The 19148-nt window shown below is 51.9% G+C and overlaps 2 protein-coding genes across 10 annotated transcripts in view; one reads left to right on the forward strand and one right to left on the reverse strand.

Annotated features, from left to right (window-relative positions):
• Nucleotides 1-19148, forward strand: part of ARSG (arylsulfatase G) — a 115823-nt gene that overhangs the window by 91409 nt on the left and 5266 nt on the right. For 8 of the 9 annotated variants that reach the window (XM_060290563.1, XM_060290570.1, XM_060290564.1 and 5 more), the window contains 3 exons: nt 3597-3705; nt 10348-10468; nt 15909-15999. In XM_060290563.1, the coding sequence (XP_060146546.1) occupies nt 3597-3705; nt 10348-10468; nt 15909-15999 (321 nt within the window). The remainder of the gene's footprint in view (nt 1-3596; nt 3706-10347; nt 10469-15908; nt 16000-19148) is intronic. The other variant, XM_070044460.1, reaches the window with a different exon arrangement.
• The window catches only part of WIPI1 (WD repeat domain, phosphoinositide interacting 1), a 38892-nt gene continuing 35075 nt past the window's right edge, over nt 15332-19148 (reverse strand). Inside the window, exon 13 of the mRNA XM_030838043.2 lies at nt 15332-17477. Coding sequence (XP_030693903.1) covers nt 17442-17477 — 36 coding nt within the window. The 3' untranslated portion in view covers nt 15332-17441. The remainder of the gene's footprint in view (nt 17478-19148) is intronic.

The raw sequence follows: 19148 nt of genomic DNA on the forward strand, positions 1-19148 counted from the left end.
ATCAGCACCTCTGGGTGTCCTTCTGGCGGCTCCGTGTACTGAGAAGTTTGCCAACCTCTGTATTAGCCACACTGCCTTTCTGACTCAGGCAGGCATCGCATTTGGGTCCTTTCTGGGAAGGACCCTGTTCCAAGCGTAGGTCGTGGTGAGCCTTCCTCGGCTGCCCTTTTCTCCCTGCATCGTGCAGTGGCATTTTCTTCCGTAGCCAGGGGAGAACGAGCAAAAGCATTTCCATGAATCATCGTTCTGTTTATATTTTGGTTGCTGAGGCTAAATATTTATTGCTTTAAGTAAGAGGTTCTGCCTTAATGAGAGTCATAACTAACCGCAAGTGCGCTGAAATGCGTTTTCATGACCATCAGACTTGGTTTCTCAACAGAAAGCCAAACGCAATGGACCCTTTTGATGCGCCAGGGCCTCTGATCAAAGTATGAAGGTTGCTCTCAACTAACGAGTAGCTTTTGAAATTAAGAAGTGCCTGTTTGACTTTGTGGACTTAGCTATTGTTCTCACTCACTATAACACGTAGGGTCACATTCACGCTCCGGTGGCGTAAAGTTATAAAGCTGTGGGCCGTATAAAACCTGTCATTAAAAAGCACATAAGCTACAATTAGTTTCAAAACGCACTGTGTCCACCTTCTGACTCTGTTCCTTGCTCTCTTCACCCTCGGCCTGGAACGGGCCCGCTCTACATTAACTCACCAGGAGAATTTACAAGATACTGGTATCCAGGCCCCACCCCCGGCCAATTTAAATCACAATTCTCTGGGAAAGGGACCTTGGCCTGGGTACTTCTTAAAAGCTAGTGATTCGAGTATGCATTGGGGGTGGGAACCACTGTCCTAAAAAGTCCTAGAAGGTTTAATGGCTGAGGGTACTGGCTGTGTGGTTAGACTTGGATTCAAATCCTGACTCTAGTGTTTCTTTGCTGTGTGACCTTGGGCAAATTACTTAACGTCTCTGAGCTTCAACCTCCTCACCTGAAGAATGAGGATAACAGGGCTTAGCTCACAAAGTTGTCCTGAGGATTAAGGGAGATGACTCCGGGAAGCACTTAGCATTATAGGTAGGTGCACTTAGCTTGGTGCTGAGGAAGGGCTCAATCAATAGGAGAAATTATTGTTACTGTTACTGTTGTGGTTAACGGAGGATGAGTTTCCATCAGTAGGAGCAGGTATCACTGGAGAACATCAGGGGACCAGGGCCAGCTGCTGTGGGTTTCAGTGTTTGCTGGTGCAGATGAACCACAACAAACACTGTTAGATGTTTCTGATAATCAGATGCCTGGTTATCAGGCATCAACCCTGGGGACCCACAGAGAATGCTGGTCGGATCTTTTAAAGTTGGCCCACCCCTAGCAGTGCCAATGAGATACTGGAATTTGGAGTGGGAAGGTGTCCACGCTCTGGGGGATATATTTTTTATAATTGCTTACCCACACTCTGGACTCTTTTGAGTACAAGCCTTGTGGGCATGGCTGGAATATATAATTGTGTCTTTCTGGTAAAGCCAGAACCCAAGGTACAGCCAGGTGCCAGCTGGCCAGTGTTGACAACATAGAGGAGGGGTTGCTCTCCGCACCCCAAGTGTCCACACCGAGCCACTTCTCTCAGCCAACATTTTCCTCTCTTTGTCCCAGTTCCTGATTCTCTGCAGGGCACTGTCCACTCTGTTGACGTATACATGTTTTATAACTGGCCGAATTCCTTCTAACCTCTCCAGCTTTCAACTCTCTGCTGAAATAAGGCAAACGCATTGACATATTTTTCTCTGAAAACGAATTAGGAAAGTTAATCATCTGAAAAAGAACGGTACAAAAAGATTATGGCAAATGAGCAGAACCCCTAGTGGTGAAGACCAATTAGCAGATTTATTAATTAGGGGCTAGTGTACCCTTCTGGAAACACCCTGGAGGCGGAAATGCAATCCTGGTGCCGACCCTGTACTCTGGCACCTGTAGCCCTAACACAGTGCAAGCCCCCAGCTTGGGCCTTCTGGTCGACCCTCAGAACCATTGGCTTGTTTCTTCGAATTGAACCCTTTGCTTTTCCTTAGCATCTGGCCTCAAAGGCTGAGCAAGTTCGTCTGAATTTTGTGCTCCGTGGACTTGCAAATAAATGGACTCCATGTTTTCACCCACCTATTCCCCAAGCTTCCATAGAAACGCCCCTCGTGGGGGGTGGTGGGGATTAAATGCAGAGCTCCCGCACGTGCAGCGTTAGTGCTCCCTCCCCGCTCCTTGGCCTTCAGCTGAAGCGTAAGTCGTGCATTCCAAGGCCACGGGGGGAGTGCGATTTATGCTCGCTGTAGCTCTGGAGTCTCTGTTCCATATGCGTGAATAATTGGGAGTGGGCTCTAGGTATTTACGGCCGGCGTGGCTCTGGACCGGAAGAAGGTATGTGAGACATCTTGGGCCAAGTCAAAGAGTTTCCCGTTCGGCCCCCCACACAACTCCGCTTGGTTCCGAGAGCCCCACCCCTAAACACAAACGGTCCATAGACACGAGTTGTTTTGTGTATCGTTTCTGACTTCAACCCTTGGGGGGACTCCAAAGCTGGTTATGAGAAAATTCCAAGAATGCTGAGCATTTCTGGTGTCATGTGCTGGGCCAGGGACATCAAAGGTTCCGTTTGCTGCGGGGTGAGTGCAAAGTGACGGCAGCCTCGGTCTTCTCGCCCCCTCCCTCCCCATCGTTGTTTCCGCCAGCCAAACATAAGGATGTTGCATGACCATGGTATGTGTGAGACACACACAGCGTTTGCCTTGGAAAGGCTCTCTACACGCTAACCGTGCAGAATTCCTGGCTCAGCTGGGATGAGGTCGGGGTGTGTGTGGGAGGGACGGGCATGGTCATGGTTAATTCAACGCAACATGTACTCAGGATGTTTCCATAAAGCATGACCTCATCCCTTCCAGCCTGCTGGTCATCGTTACACTGGTGGTCACTTTTGACTTGGTGGTTACAAAAATAATTCCTTTAATTACCCAGTGGAAATTCGTAGATTGCAGTAGATTGTTCTTACCGCCCCCTGAGAGGCAAGAGGTCCGAGCTACCACAACATCGGAAGAGCTCATTCATTCAAAAAAAAAAAAAAAAGGAAAACAAAAAAGTAAAGCAGAGTGAACAAAATACAACAACAAAACCTATGCCAGATCGGTTGTTGGGCGGATCAAATAACTGTGGGAATTTCCGCCTTTATCTCATTTCAAATAGTTTTATGTTTCCATCCTAAACATGATCTGTAGGAAGACACATTCATTCATTTATTCAACAGCTAGTTGTTGAGTGCCTACTACGTCTCGGGTGGACAGGACTGATGCCAGTCCGTAAACAAGCCAGACAGTCTGAAGTGGCCAGAGCGGCATGAAGAAATTAAGTGACGTGATTCCCTAGAGAGGGACGGACACAGCTAGTTGCGCGTGTTGAATCCGGTAAAATAGAAGAACGTATTGAAAGAGATTCACTACATGAATCAGAATAGCTCGTTGCTAAAGGAAGTCATTCCTCTGTTGGAATTATCAGAAGCTCTTAGAGAGTCCCCGTGGAGAAGGACTGTTTTCCCAGAGAACCAACTGTCTCCCCTCTTCTCACAGGGGGAAGTCCAGCCAAGCAGACCACCTGGGAAGGAGGACACCGTGTCCCAGCTCTGGCTTACTGGCCCGGCAGGGTCCCCGTCAACGTCACCAGCACTGCTTTGCTAAGGTACGAGACCCAGATTACCTTCAGATGTAGGAAACAGTCATGGATGCTTGCGTGGCTAGAGACCTCACACATCACCTGCCCTGGCCAGGTGTCCCCAGATACGTCCCGAACTCAGACTGTAGCAGCGTGGAGCTGCCTGGAGCAACAGTGCAGTGGGACACTTTTCAGGCCGTCCTCTGGGGGGCTGTCTCCGGGAAGAGGGCACTGGGTGGCCGTCAGTGCTGGGTCGTGCTGCTGTGCACTGAGGAGACAGTGGCTGCAGAAAGGCCAGGGGCATCCTCACCACTTGTGGCCTGGGCCAAGCTGACGGGGGTGCGGGAACGGATCTATTGGGCCCGAAGGATCCCTTCTCTGGGGGTAGGGCAGGTGTCCTGGGGATGGCTCCGTCAAGCATGTCACTGGTCATCAGATGGCATAAGAAAGGGGTCTAGATGTTGACGTGCCCCCGAGGGGAGGAGAAGGAAGCTGGACCCACCGGGCTGGGAAGGAAGGGATGAATCCTTGGGTGAGGGTCTTCTTCCTACCTCTGGCAAAGAAGCTTCTAGAAGGAAGGACGATCGTAAACATGAGCACATCTCGCTATTACTCTGACCTCCTTGTGAAGGCAGGCCCAGGAGGCCCTCTCCTTGGCACAGAACTTGGCTGTGCTGTGCCACCCGGAAAGCAACACCACGCAGCTCTGCAACCGTGACTTATAACGAGGGCTTCTCACTCACCCGGAGGGCCCGTCCTCTGTGTGGTTCTGCCCTGAATCCATGGACGAGGGGGCCCCTCTGTAGACACAGCTGCTTGCTCACAGGCTCAGAGGTCTTATTCTGGTTAAAGACTAATTTCCTATTTCCAAAGGTCCTTCACCGTTAACCAAGTGGGTTCTGGCCTAGAGAGCACAGCCCAGTAGAGGAAAGCGGGCTTCACTGGTTTCCTCTAGCATCCCAGAGGGGAGGTGATGGAGAGAAGGCGGGGAGACTGAACCCCAGGGGGAAAGGAAGGGTGAACAGCGGTGACAGCCGAAGTCGGGGGTGAGTAGGCACTGTCCGTGGCAGCCTCTGGGCCCCCGGGAACTCCCGGTCAGCCCCCTACAATCGGGGGTGGGGATGGGGGCGGGGTGCTGCCGGCAGGCGCGACGGCAACAGCTCCGCCGGAGCCTGTGATGTCAGGCTGGCCGGGAAGAGGGCCAGGCGGGCTGCTTTTTATGGGTCCAACTTGCTGCAGTCAGGCCAGGGGCTCCCGGGCTGGGCTGGACGTGCCGTCTCTCAAGTGACATCACCGGAAACCAAGCTCGTGCTTCTCAGTTGAGAATGGCGTTCTCACCTTCAGTCAACTACGGCTCCATGATAAATTGCATCATTTTGTTGATAATTGCGGGCTTCAGAGGTGACAACTGACTTAGGGGATATTTTGGTGAGTGTCCAAAGGAAGCCAGCCTTGGTACGAGGTAACGTTTGCTGGGAGTTTTACCAGGACACTCTACCGATGCACCAGGCCAGCCCCTCTTAGGGTATTTTTGGTGTTAAATTAGTCCTGATGGCAGCAGGATGGTCTGTCTCCGTACAGTTCATCCTCTTGCTGTTTTCTCACGTGAATCCATGGAGAGCAAACTTGGGTGGAGCGCCCTGACTGCCAGGACCCCCTCCGGGTCGGCTCTCGGGAGAAGGGTGGTACGACGCGTATGCAAGAAGCTGAGGCTCTCATGCTTCATGTTCTTGGAAGCCCAGCCAGACGCTCCCACGTATTAGGTACTTAATCACCTCTTCTACCACTTAGTCTCCTACTTTCTTCCCCAGAGGATATACATCTCCTTCCAGATCAGAGATAACTCCCTTCAGCCACTCTGAGCTGAGGCCAGGATCTCTTAACCCAATACCCCAGTGCCTAAGGAATTACGGACACCAGAGAGTAGACAAGCTGATACACTCACGTGAATACGGGAAAAGTAGGAAAAGGTGTGTTAGGGGCTCGGGGAGAAGGGTCCACCTAAGCCTATTGGTTACCTTTAGACGTAACTGGTGTGTTAATCGTCAGGTGTGCACCGAGGTGACGTGATAAGATCAAAAGAAAAGGTCTTACAGATGCCCCGCCCCCAAAGCCCAGCGACACAACTGCAGCATGGGGGAAATTCATTTATTCAACGGAGGTGAATTGTTGGGTCCAGTTATGGGTCAAGCATGGCTCCAGGGACTGTAAGAACGGGCACATCGGACAGAAGGCTTCTGTTGTTGAGGAGCTGACGTCCCTTCGGGAGGGCAGCACGTCTGAAAAGGGCCTGGTGATTTGATCCTAAAACTCTAAAGCGGGGTATCTCAACCTTGGCACTGCTGACATTTTGGGCTGGACCGTTCTTTGGGGTGGAGGGTGTCCTGGGCGTTTAAGGATGTTTACTAGCACCCCTGGCCTCCACCCACTGGATGATGCCCATGGCTTCCCCAGCCCCAGTTGTGATGACCAGAATGTCCCCGGGAGGCTCCAAGTGTCCCCTGGGGAGGACAGACTCATGTCGGTTGAGAATCACAGCTCTCAAGTGATTTCTCTTGGTCATGTACAAAAAGGGGGGGGTCTGCTCTGCATCTGAGCTGGGAGGCCCCCATCTCTGCTCAGAACGGAGGAACGCTCTCTTGGAGATTCTTGGGGCAAGCCTACAGTGGCTAGAAGGGGAGGGGAGGGCTTGCAATAATCTCATCTGAAAAACAGCTAAAGGTCTGTTTCGCCCGGCGAGCGGATGACCCGCTGGGGGACCCCGAGGCTGTCTTCCCATATCCCAAAGGCAGGCAGTTATGTGCAGGGGGACTTGGCCGGTTCTGGGCTGTCTTGAGGCACAGAACTGAGTCCCGGAAGTAGGATCTGCAAAGAGGTGATGCTCACGTCGGTGTCCTGTGGGTTGGGTGTCACCGCCCCCCCCCGGGCGAGGCCCAGCCGCGCATCTCCTTTCAAGGCCCGCCCCCCACTGCTTTCCCGTATCTGGCAGTGGGTTATGGGGGGAGATGGGCAGCGGACCCTCCCTCACCCGCACTGCTGCGGCACCGGCACTCTGCTGTGTAACGGACGTGCGCGCTTCGGTGTTGGGTCTTCCTGGTGCTGTGGGCCCCCCGTGCTCCCTGCAAAGTTGCTGCCGGGCCCTGCTGGTCTCCAAGGGGGACCTGCAGCCTCTCCAGTCTCCACCGAGGGACTTAGGCCAGGAAGGGGTGGGCACCTAGCTTTCCCCAGAGATAACGCGAGCGAGTTTCCCGCAGGAAGGAACTTACAGCCAGAGGCCAGAGAGCTCGCTCGCCACATCCAGGAGCGTTCCCACTCTTCCATGGTCTGGAGGGGTTCTGCTCTCCTCTCGCTCACTCTAGGCCCGGAGTCCAGGCCCACGCACCACAGCCTACACTCCAGCAGCCCTGGCCCTTCTCACTTCCCGTCTTCAGATCACACCGGCCACTTCCCAGATGTAATGTCCGCGCTTCTAGGAAGCAGCCTCCCTTCCGCCCCCGGCACCCCAGCAAGCGCCCCAGTGCCATTGACATGTGCCCTGAGATCCAGGCCAGCCCCCCGCAGCCCTGCAGCTCCCCGCATCCTCCTCGCGATTGCCCAGTCCCCACACGCAGGTTCTGTTGGCAATTCCTCGGATAAAAACACAAATATGCACGCTTCCTCTGAACAGTCTTCAGCGCCTTCGGCTGGCTGAAGCCGCATGAAGAAAATCTTCTCACGTGGGCAACAGAACCTGCAGTGTGTGCCCCCTGGAGCCGACCCACTCAGGGGGCTCTCTTCCGGGTCGCCGTGCCTGCCCGTCCGCGAGCAGGCTCTCGACGGCCCATCTCGTAACCAAGGCCTCCAGAACCCAAGGCCGATTTGCCCATCGGGGCTGGAGGCGCGGTGCTGGGGGCACACGACCTTTTCATTTTCTTTGAAACCAGAAGAAAAAACAAAAACTTTTAGGTTGAAGAAAAATGGCTTCATATCTCCTCTTTATATATTTATATAAACTTTATGTCAACAGAATTGTAAAATATAATTTTGAGTATTTTATATGGAATAAGGAACCACAAAGGCAAACGGACTGAGGTTCCATGAAAGTCGGAATGCGCCTTCCCAGGTATTAGAATGAACTGTGGAAATTTGAAAATTAGGTGTGGGGTTTTTTGGTCTCTTTCCCCAAGGTTTCCAAGACTCCCGGGACCAATTCCTTAGGGAGGGTTTGGAGTAGCAGGGTCCCTTTGGTAGCCTTTGCAGGACTGATTGGCAGGACTGATGCTTTCTCCAAGTTCACGCAGGGGCCCAGGGTCTGGGGCTCTGTGTCCCGGGAGGATCTCCCTCCTCCAGGGCTCCCCTCGGGGGCTTGTTTTCCTCCTTTACATAAGGAAGGACTCTTTGGTAGCCTGAGCTTGGACTGGCAAGTCCTGGAGATGCAGAAGCTTTTGTCGCGGACCCGAGCTTTCCTCTGTGCTCTGGAGGTTCCTGCCCGGTTCTGAGACACTGGGACTCCATGAACATTAGACTCTGTGCTGTATAATGAGGGTGCTAAGCCTCACGATGACGGAGGGGGGAATGAGACGGGAAAAGAAAATGTGCCGCACACCCCCAAATCTAAGGCAGACCCTGTTCTTCTGCCACTGACCTGACTCTTCTGGGGGGCACGCCTCTCTTAGGGGTGCAACAGAGAGAAAACTCCAAACAGCAGTGCCGGCCACCCCGGCCTCTTCAGCCTGCACTGCAGTCCGCCGGGCTGCCTGATTTCTGGCACGGACCTTGGACTCTGGACAGGTTTCTGGACCGTTCTGTACTCCGCAAGGGCTTACTGTGCACTTCCTGCACTTGCACGCGCGTGGGGTGCCAGCCCCTGGAGCGCACATCGCGAGAGATAAGCCTCCGGCTCTGTGAACCGTGGAAGCCAGAGGCAGACCAGAGACGCTCTGTACCGTAGCCGAGGGAGAGATCCTGCTTGGGGCTGTAGACAGAGCCCTGGAGCAGAGAAGGGGAGGCGGGCACGTGGCAGTTCCCTTCCGCGGCCCATCTTGGGGGGCGAGCCTCCGCTCCCGGGACTCTGGGCTGGGGAAGCAGCAGGTGGGGCCTGGAGGCCTCCCCATGAGCCCAGCCTCAGGTGGACCCTCTTTCCCGAGATGTCCAGCCTCGTGCGGGCCTGGCCCTCCGGTTCTGTCGAGTCCCACCGACTCTCCGTTAGCCTGGCCCTCAGATAAACAGCTCTGTTCTTGCCGAAGAGTTTTTGTCTGACCTGAGCACAGCAGGCTGGAGGGAGATGTGCCCTAGAGCAGAGGGAAATGGTACCACGTGACTTCAAAGAAAATCAAATTCACAAAATCCACCAACGTGTTCACAGTGGCTGCCTTCGGGCGGGGGGCTGTGTGTGTGCTGCTGCTTCGTATTTCTGGATGTCATCCTATTTGCCCACCCTGAACACTGACTATTTTGTAACAGGAATAACAGAGCTAAATGAAAGCGGATGGAATGTGTCACACATGACGGCATTCTAGACAAAGACTAGCTATTTGCGACACGGAGACCCGGGGTGGGAAAAATGAAGTGAATGTTCTCTTGCAGACACCTGTCACATGCTGTTCCCTCTCAGCGGGTGGCGGTGGCCTAGGTGGTGACAGGTAGAGCCCCTTGGTTCTTCTTTTTTTTTTAACTTTTATTTTTAAATTAATTTTATATTGGAGTAGAGTTGATTTACAATGTTGTGTTAGTTTCAGGTGTACAGCAAAGCGAATCAATTATACATATACATATATCCACTCCTTTTTAGATTTTTTTCGCATTTAGGTCACCACAGAGCATGGAATAGGTTCTCATTAGTTATCTGTTTTATACATAGTAGTGTGTATATGTCAATCCCAATCTCCCATTTCATCCCACCACCCGCCTTTCCCCCCTCGGTAACCATAAGTTTGTTCTCTACATCTGTGACTTTATTTCTGCTTTGCCGATAAGTTCATCTGTACCATTTTTCTAGATTCCACATGTAAGCAATATTATACGATATTTGTTTTTCTCTTTCTGACTTACTTCACTCTGTGTGACAGTCTCTAGGTCCATCCATGTCTCTGCAAATGGCACCATTTCATTCCTTCTTATTACAGCCCCCTAGTTCTTAGGTAGGTCTGCAGGGGTGTCCCTGTGAGTGACTATAACACAGACATCCAGTGAGCTCTCTGAGTGCCAGGCCCTCTACGTGCATGACCTGCGTCTTTCATGCACACTGCCACCCAGCGAGGCAGGTACTGTTGTTATCAGGCCCATTTTATTTTTATTGTTTTGGCCACACTGCTTGCTGGATCTTAGCGCCCTGGCCAGGGGTTGAACCCGTGCCCCCTGCAGTGGAAGTGCGGAGTCCTAACCACTGGACCGCCAGGGAAGTCCCCTATCATGCCCATTTTAGAGAGCAGAAAACTGAGGGCTAGACAGATAGATGGCCGAGCTGAGATTCGAGCCCAGGCAACACCTGGCTGCAGAGCCTGGGTGCTGCTCCTGTCGGAAATCCAGGTGGGGCTTGAAGGCAGGACAGGAGGCAGAGGGGGCGGGCTGTATGGGAGGCTGCCGGGGCTCCGTCTGGGCCGGGCTGGGCTGGGCGGCTCTTGACCCCAGCACGGCCAGGGAGAGAGCCTGCGGACAGCTGGGGCCAACACTGTCTTGATCTTCCTGCAGCGTGCTGGACATCTTCCCCACCGTGGTGGCCCTGGCTGGGGCCAGCCTGCCCCAAGGCCGACACTTTGACGGTCTGGATGCCTCGGAGGTGCTGTTCGGCAGGGCGCAGGCTGGGCACAGGGTAAGTGGAGGTGGTGCGTGTCCCACCTGGGCTCCTCCAGAGGTGGGGCCCCTGCCCCCTATCGGGGTCTGGCTGCCTCTGCCCAAACAGAACCACCGTCAGAAGGTGCCTGCAGTGGGCCCTGGAGATCCAGTTTGTCGGCCGCCGAGGGGTGATTCCTCTGAGATGAACCCGTCCTTCCTCCCCCTCTCCTTCCTGAGTCAGCCCGGTTCCTCAGCCCAGATTTCTGCGCAGCAGTTTTGGTGTAGGGTGGGCGCCCATTGGGGCTTATTCCCTATACCGAATGACTTTTTTTCCCCTCACCATCATTTAATTTTCTGACATGCCCTAGGCACGCGGCACATTTTTGTTGGATGGGGTGCATGACCTGTGTCTGTGAGTTGTGTATCGTGGGGTTCCCCGGCCAGAACGGAAGCTTCCCAAGGTCAGGGAGCTCACCGTGGAATTCTCAGAACACCTAACACAGGGTCTGGCCTCCGGCCAGCATGCAATAAACGAGGACTGGATGAATAAACAAATGAAGGATAGATGCCCTGGGTGGCCGGGCCGGTCCTCGAGGGCTCAGCACACACACGGCTCTCCAGCCCCCAGGGTCCCCTCTTCGGGGTGCTCTGAAGCGCTCGGTGGCAGCGACAGCCAGGAAATGTCGGGCCGGATGGCCTTTCCCTGCCTTTCTGTGTGTTTTACTTTTGCCAAAAGGAAGAGGAAGGGGGAGGAGGAAGGAGGCCGGCGGAACCCGGAGCTCTTTCTGGAAGGCCCCGTGAGCCCGGCTCCTCAGTTAGGGACCCACACATCAAAGGGTTTATTTCTGGCTTTACTGCGGGTCACATGGAAGTGAGTCAAATGTCCTGGGGCAGTTCCTGAAGCTGCCCTTCCCCACGGCCGGCACACTGGTCCTGAGCGGGCACCAGGGCTTCTTGACCATGCTCGGAGTGGCCTCTAGACCAGGACGGCTGCTCCCGGCCTATCCGACGCCCTGGAGCTGCAGACCCTTCCAGGCCGAGCCCTGCTCCCGCAGGACAGCCAAGCAGGAAGGTGGCTTCCGCCTCTGGCTGGGAGTTCGCAGTATGTGACCCTGGGGGGTTATCGACGACGTCAGCGGAGAGATGCTCCCGCGTGTTTATGACCACGGCCGCGCACAGAATGATCGGGGTCACCAGGAAGCGCTTCAAGGACTGGGGGCGCCTTGACGCTGTCCGTCCACAGGGGGAGGCCAGCTCCCGGGCGCGGAACTTACGTTTCCAGACGGCGGAGGGCTCGCCGCCTTTCTCAAGCTGCCGCTTTCCGCGCACCCACGGAGGCCCCGCTTCAGGGCTTCGCGGTTGCTGGTCTGGGCCCCCAGGGGGCTGGGCCCAGGGACCGGCAGGAGAGGCAGATACGAGCCGCAACACCGGCTGGGGTTTTCGTGGGGACGTGTGATGTGTGTGGGCTGCCCCGTGTCCCGGGAGGGGACAGCTGCCACTCGCCGCTCGCCCAGAGCTCTGGTGGCACCTTCCAGGGTAGAGGCACGTGGGCGCTGGCACCTGTGGGCCCGGCCCAGCACCTCAGAGGACTGGGCTCCTGTAGCGTAAGTCCAGACACCTTAGGGCTCAACGTAGGCCGCCGCTGGCCCCAGATTCAGCCGCTGTGGAGACCGGAGTACATTGTCTCGAGTCTGCTGATGGAGGACCAGGAGGGAAAAATATATGAGTGACTGTAGAAATATACATACCTATGCACACATATACACGTGGGTACACACGCGCGTGCACGTATCCGCGTGCTTTTTGCTTTTGGTTTTTGGTGCAGCGTACAGGACCTTAGTCCCCGACCAGGGATCAAACCTGGCGCCCCCAGAGTTGAAGCGTGGAGTCTTAACCACTGGACCGCCAGGGAAGTCCCTTGTAATCATTTATTGAGTAACTATCACGTGCAAGGCACCGTACCATTCTGGGGCATCCAACTGTGTATAACAGCCTTAAAGGTTAGATGTAAACATTGCCACCTGTTTGGAACATTCCTTAATACTCCAATTAGAATATATTGATTAGTTCCCACAGCATACACATATATATGTTAACAAACACAGCTGTGTTCACCCTTAGGTATATGCTGGGCTTACAAGATTCGAGTATGGGTTGGTTTAGAAAACCATTCCAGTTTCAAGAAGCTCAAAGTAACTCCTAGACCGTCATCTCAAAACAATATGCAAAAAGTCTCAGCGGTTGGGTTCTTCCCTATTTTGCAAACGAGTAACGGAAAGTCGAAGAGCTGAAGCAACCTAGGGCCACGTAAGCCCTGGCACCCTCCCCAGGTCCTGCGTTGAGAGGTTTACAGGCAAATGCTGGGCTATAGGTCTTCCTGCTGTGAGCGGTCTCACCACCCACTTCATGGACAGCTAGGGTCGCTGATGCCATGTCGTGTATTCCTGCACCTGCAGACCCTTCTGCTTCTGATCTAGAGGGGTCTGTGTCCAGGCAACGAGGGCAACCACAAAGGGGGAGAGGGGAGCGGGCAGGAGAGGGTGCACAGCCTGGGGGCAGGCATCCCACTCTAGGCTCGCCTGCTTCCCGGATGGAATTTGGAGGTTGCAGCATCGCTGCTGGTCAAGTCCTACCTCAGCCCCAGGTTGCCATGACCAAGTCCAGAAGTTGTCAGCCGAGGAAAGGCTTCTTAATGGCTCTGCATCTGTCCTGTCACGACCAGTCTGGGGCTGTGTAGTCATTACAATGCTTGGTCCATCCCTGGAGACCATACATTGTAGAAACGGAAGTCGGGTCTTGGTCTCTGCACCGCTGATCACTTCTCTTAGGGATAAGGGAGGCCCCCTAGTGGCAAGAGATGCTGTCTGGAGCGGCTGGCGCGAGGCTGACGGCTTTTGGAGACCTGGGTCTGTGCACCCAGACCTGAAGGGGTGGGAGACCCCTCCTTCTGGGGAGGCTACCCAGGCACCAGCCTCCAGAGAGGTAAGGAGACGCTCCCTGGTTGAAAAAGCAAAACAGAAGAAAACAAAGCAAACAGGTAAGAAAGGCAACCAAGAAGATGCAACGTGTTTGCAGAAGATAAAGTTATCTTTGCAATTCGGACCGGGTGTCCTCTGGAGAGGAAATGTCTTCAGCTGTGATTCATGTGTAAATTTGCCAACCTCCTTCCTATGTTGATATAAACAAGAACGCCACCATCAGTCTGCTCAGAGGGGAAAAGCGGGGCACATACGAGTTCTCCAAGATCCATCCGCCCTCCCGAGAGCAAGCCATTTTGCTTGCTCTTGGATTCTGGAAGTGGCGCCTGGTGACACCAAATGAATGTCCTGCACACGGCAGCCGCCGCTTACGGAATTTCTGTTTCTGTTACTGAGCCATAATGTCAATGGCTCGAACCCGCGGGCCTGGGCTCCCATCTCCTGGATGTCTGAGTACATCCTAGATCTGTTGACAATAGATTTCCCAAGTCCCCTACTTCCTGCCCTCTCCAGAAGGAAACAAAACAGCCTCCTGTGGTGAGAGGCTTGGCTTCCTTCAGGGTTGGAAGAAGTGAGGGTTTTGAGTTACGACTTCTCTTCCTGTTTGGAAGGAGCCTGCTGTCATCACGCCGGCTGGGGACCTGGCAGGCCCTGTCACGAGAGCACGGAAGCAGCAGGTGTGGGAGGAGCCCCACCCTCGCTGGCATCCTTTCAGAGCCGGGAAACTTGGGGGGACAGCTGTTTACCGCTCCAACAGATGTTTCTCATTTTTTTTTTTTTTAGCTCCATGGAAACTTTGAATCACGTAAGCGCCTTTCCAGTGATATATATCGGTCATGATTCACACCAAGGCGGTCTCACGTTTCCAGCCCAAAGCCACCAATTGCCAAGGATGCTGGTCTTTTATTTTCTACCAAACCTTGTGCTTGGGAACCCTGAACTAGGTGTTTCCATTCTGAAGGGTGATTCTTTTTATTTTTTGGGGGGGGGGCCACGCCACTTGGCTTGCAGGACCTTAGTTCCCCGACCAGGGATCGAACCCGTGCCCCCTGCAGTGGAAGCGTGGAGTTGGAGGGTGATTCTGTCATTGATGCCTTGCTCGGTCTGAGTGTGGTAGGACGGAGTCAAAGGTGATCTGTGTTTGGAGGGAAGGCCGTGCACGGTTCTGGAGAAGTCACACGGAGACGCCCTCACGTGAGAGTTGGAGTCGACTGGATGCTGAAGAAGCTGTTTTCCAAAGAGATCCAAGGCTCACCACCGATCTGTGTCAGGCTCCCTGGGAATATTTCTAAAACATGCAGATCCCAGGCCCCGTCTTGACCCTGAGGGGTGGGGCTCAGGCAGGGGCCAGCCTCCTGGGTGGGTGACCCCTGCTGTCACAGAGGGACCCGCACTTAGAAGGACCCTGTGCTTGCTTTAAAGCACACGTGCTGTGGCCACCTTGAAATTCTTAATTTTTTTTGTGTGTGTGGGGTGGGTAGTAATTAAAAGAAAACAGCTTTTTAAGAAATTTATTTTGGGACTTCCCTGGTGGCACAGTAGTTAAGAATCCTCCTGCCAGTGCAGGGGACGTGGGTTCGAGCCCTGGTCCGGGAAGATCTCACATGCCGCGGAGTAACCAAGCCCGTGCGCTGCAACCATTGAGCCTGCGCTCTAGAGCCTGCGAGCCGTAACTACTGAGCCCGCGAGCTATAACTACTGAGCCCATGTGCCACAACTACTGAAACCCATGCACCTAGAGCCTGTGCTCCACAACAAGAGAAGCCACCGCAATGAGAAGCCCGCACACCGCAATGATGAGTAGCCCCCGCTCACCGCAACTAGAGAAAGCCTGCGTGCAGCAACGAAGACCCAACGCAGCCAAAAATAAATGAAGAAATGAAGAAAATTTTTTTTAAAAAAGGAAATTTATTTTGCTGAAGTATAGTTGATGTACAATGTTGGGTTAATTTCTGCTGCACAGCAAAGTGATTCGGTTATACACATATATACATTCTTTTTCATATTCTTTTCCATTATGGTTTGTTACAGGATATTTATTATAATTCCTTGTGCTATACAGTTGAAATTCTTAATTTTTGGACAAGGTTTCTCTCATTCTCATCTTGCACTGGACTCTGCAGATGACATGGCTAGTACTGGGCCTAGGAATCCAAGCAGAGCTATAACCCACTCCGATTAATTGACTAGCAAAAGAGCTCTTTCACACAGGCTCCCGGGAGTTGGATGGTGTGGACCACAGGCCTGTGTCTGTGTTTGGGGCTGGGCTGGGTGTCAGAGGGTGGGTTTGGCGGGTGATGGGGAACAGGGACCACGACAAAGAAAGTAATGCTGAGACTTCCCTGGCGGTCCAGTGGTTAAGACTCTGCGCTTCCAATGGAACTAAGATCCCGCATGCCGCGCACAGCACAGCCAAAAGAAAAGCAAAAAGAAAGTAATGCTTTCCAGGGAGCCTCTAGCATGGTTTTCTTGTCTGTAAGCCCTGCCCCCCTTTCCCAGGTGCTGTTTCACCCCAACAGTGGGGCGGCCGGAGAGGATGGAGCCCTTCAGACTGTCCGCGTGGAGCGGTACAAGGCCTTCTTCGTCACTGGTGAGTTACTGAGGGGCCCTGTCCCACCCGGACTCTCGCTCAAGCCTCCAGGATGATGTGGGCTGCCCCCTTTCAGGGTGCTCTCAGCATCTCCGATGGTGCCGCCCCAAACCCGGGCCCAGGAGGAGGGCTCAACACGCAAGGGCCCTGCCCAGGCCCTCTGCACCTACAGGTACGCTAATAAGGCCTTTCTGCCGTTCGCCTAGATCTCCAGCCAGCTCAGAGCTGGTCCAGCACATCCACACTGTCCACTTTTTCACGTGAAAAACATTTCATCCCACGGTTATGCTTTCAATGCCAGTCTGGCTGAACATTCAGTGGGAGCTTAGAGATGTTTTGAAGCAAGAGACTGTTTCAGAAAATAGATGTTAGAGGTCCATTTAGCAAAGCCAAGCCTCTCTCCTACTTGGCTCACCCTGTGACCATCTTAAACGTATATTTTAGAAGGGTGATAGCGTGGTTCTCAAAGTCTTGCCGTGGCTTTTTGCTTCCAAGTGAATTTGGACTCCCTCCACCCTGGGTCCCTGTACTTTCCTAGTCTTAGTTCTCCAAGAGCGACGGTCCTTCTCCTTGGCCTCCAGGTTAAACTCCCTCTCGGCTTTTAAGGCCACCTGGATTGAGAACTGCTTCTCGTCCTCCAGCTGGGTAGGACATGGAGAACTCCGGTACTCACCACATTCTGCCGTATACGCCAGTTATTCAAGTGCATCTTTTCTTTCTTCTAGTAGCTTTAAGCTCTCTAAACTCAGCCTCTGTAAGCTCTTTAATCGTTGTTGTCTTGACATGCTCGGCACAGAATCTTGCATCTGGTAGGAACCCTAACACTTTTTTTTAATGAATGAAAAACAAGCTCCCCCCCCCACGCACCCCCCCAAAAAAAACCCTAACCCAAATCTGGGATCTGGTGTGGGTTCCAATTTGATTCACTTATTTTTTTTTTAACTCAATTTCTTTTTTAAAAAATGAGTTTATTTATTTATTTTATTTATTTATTTTTGGCTGCGGTGGGTCTTCATTGCTACGCGCGGGCTTTCTCTAGTTGCAGCAAGCAGGCGTTACTCTTCGTTGCGGTGCGCGGGCTTCTCATAGGGGTGGCTTCTCTTGTTGCGGAGCACGGGCTCTAAGCGCATGGGCTTCAGTAGTTGTGGCTCTCGGTCTCTAGAGCTCAGGCTCAGTAGTTGCGGCACACGGGCTTGGTTGCTCCGCAGCACGTGGGATCTTCCCGGACCAGGGCTCGAACCTGTGTCCCCTGCGTTGGCAGGCAGATTCTTAACCACTGCGCCACCAGGGAAGTCCTGATTCAGTTATTTAAAGTTAGAGCTTTCCAAAGAATTATATAATAAAGAACAAAAATTTATTTGCCCTGAGGGTGAATAAGTGACCCCAAAGAAAATGTGGCATAAAAACAAAACAAGTTCTTTGAGTTCATCACTTGAAAGATATTAAAAACGCCACAAGAATCTTCGACTTTCCAAGACCTAAAATGCAAACCAGTGAGATGTTTGTTATTCTTTCAGATGGAAAGTGTCCAGATGCCAGCCCTTACATTACCCTATCTCAGAGGTATGGTTTCTCCAGGCTGAGTTAATTTCAGAAGTCATAACCCAGCCAGAAAGCCCTTGTCATCGTGACGCTGGGATCATAAAAGCTACTATGAAGTGATAGGACTGTTTGAAAGGATCACAGCCAGACAGGAATTATGATACCCAGGGGAGGTCTGTTCTTCTGAGGCATCACCAAACTCCCAGGAAAGTTAGCAAGGGAAGAATGGAAATCTCAACAGATGGGATGAAATAGGATGAAACATGATGAAGCCCGGATGTGCTCTGATTCCTCCTTTTCCCCACCCCCGTCGCTGAAGATCTGCGTGCTAATTACATAAAACTGCTTTGGGATAAGTGAGGTGAACTGACATCTACTGCATTAGATTAGAGAACGAGGTGTGTGTCCCTCTATGATGAGGCTGTGATTTCTGAGGTCGTGTCCTAGGAGGAGCTTAAGAGGCAGCGAGTCTGTTTTGCTGTGTGGCCTAGAATGAAGCGATCTTATTGCTTTTTCCTTTTTCAAAAGAGTAATTGAGGGAAACTTTACACACAGTGAAAGCCACAGACCTAAACGGCACGATTTGATGAGTTCCTATAAATGTATATACTTGCATAAGGACCCTCTTAATGCTGTGAATTACATCGATTGGTTTTCAAATGTTAGGTCAACTTTACATTCCTGGATAAACTCAGTTGTGATGTATTCTTCTTTTTATATATTGATGGATTTGATCTGCCAAGATTTTGTCTATAATTTTCCTTTCCTGCAATGTCTGTGTCGGGGTTGGGTATCAGGGTTTTGCTAACCTTGGGAAATGAGTTGGGAAGTGTTCCTTTCTCTGTTTTCTGGAAGGGGCTATGGGAGATTGAATTCATCTGTGAAACTCTTAGGACCTGGAGGTTTCTTGATGGAAAAGTTCTTGGTTATCAATTTAGTTTCTTTCATAGGTACAGGGCTATTCCTATTTTTAATTTCTTCTCGTATCAGCTTTGGTAAGTTGTTAAAATAATTTGTCCATTTCATCTGAGTTGTCAAATTTACTGGCCTAAATTTGTTCATAATATTTCCTCATTATCCTTTTAATTAATCTTTAATGAAGCAACTTTTAGCTCTGTTAATTTCCTTTAGCGTTTTCTATGTCATGATTCCTGCTTTTATTTCCATCCCTTCTTTACTTACTTTACTCTCCTTATTCTAGTTTACTAAAGAGGACATTTATATAATTAATTTTAAACCTTTCTCATGTCCAAATATAAGCGTTTATAGCTACAGTTTTCCTTTAAGCATTGCTTTATCTGTATCTCCCAGATTCTATGTTTTACTTTCATTATCTAGTTGGAAATATTTTCTAGTACCTTGTATAGGTCACTTAGAAAGCTGTTGCTTAATTTCCAAATTTTGGGGCCTTTTTTAGCTCTTGTCTTGGTCATTTCTAATTTAATTTTATTGTGATCAGAAAACATACTCTGGAAGTTTTCAGTCTTTTGAAACTTATTGAGACTTATTTTATGGCCTTGCAGATGATCTGTCTTGGCGAACACACCATGTGGAAGTGAAGCAAATGTGTATTCTGCAGTTCTTGTGTATACTGTTCCATAAATCTC

This window comes from Globicephala melas, chromosome 20 (assembly GCF_963455315.2).
Source record: "Globicephala melas chromosome 20, mGloMel1.2, whole genome shotgun sequence".
NCBI classification, from domain to species: domain Eukaryota; kingdom Metazoa; phylum Chordata; class Mammalia; order Artiodactyla; family Delphinidae; genus Globicephala; species Globicephala melas.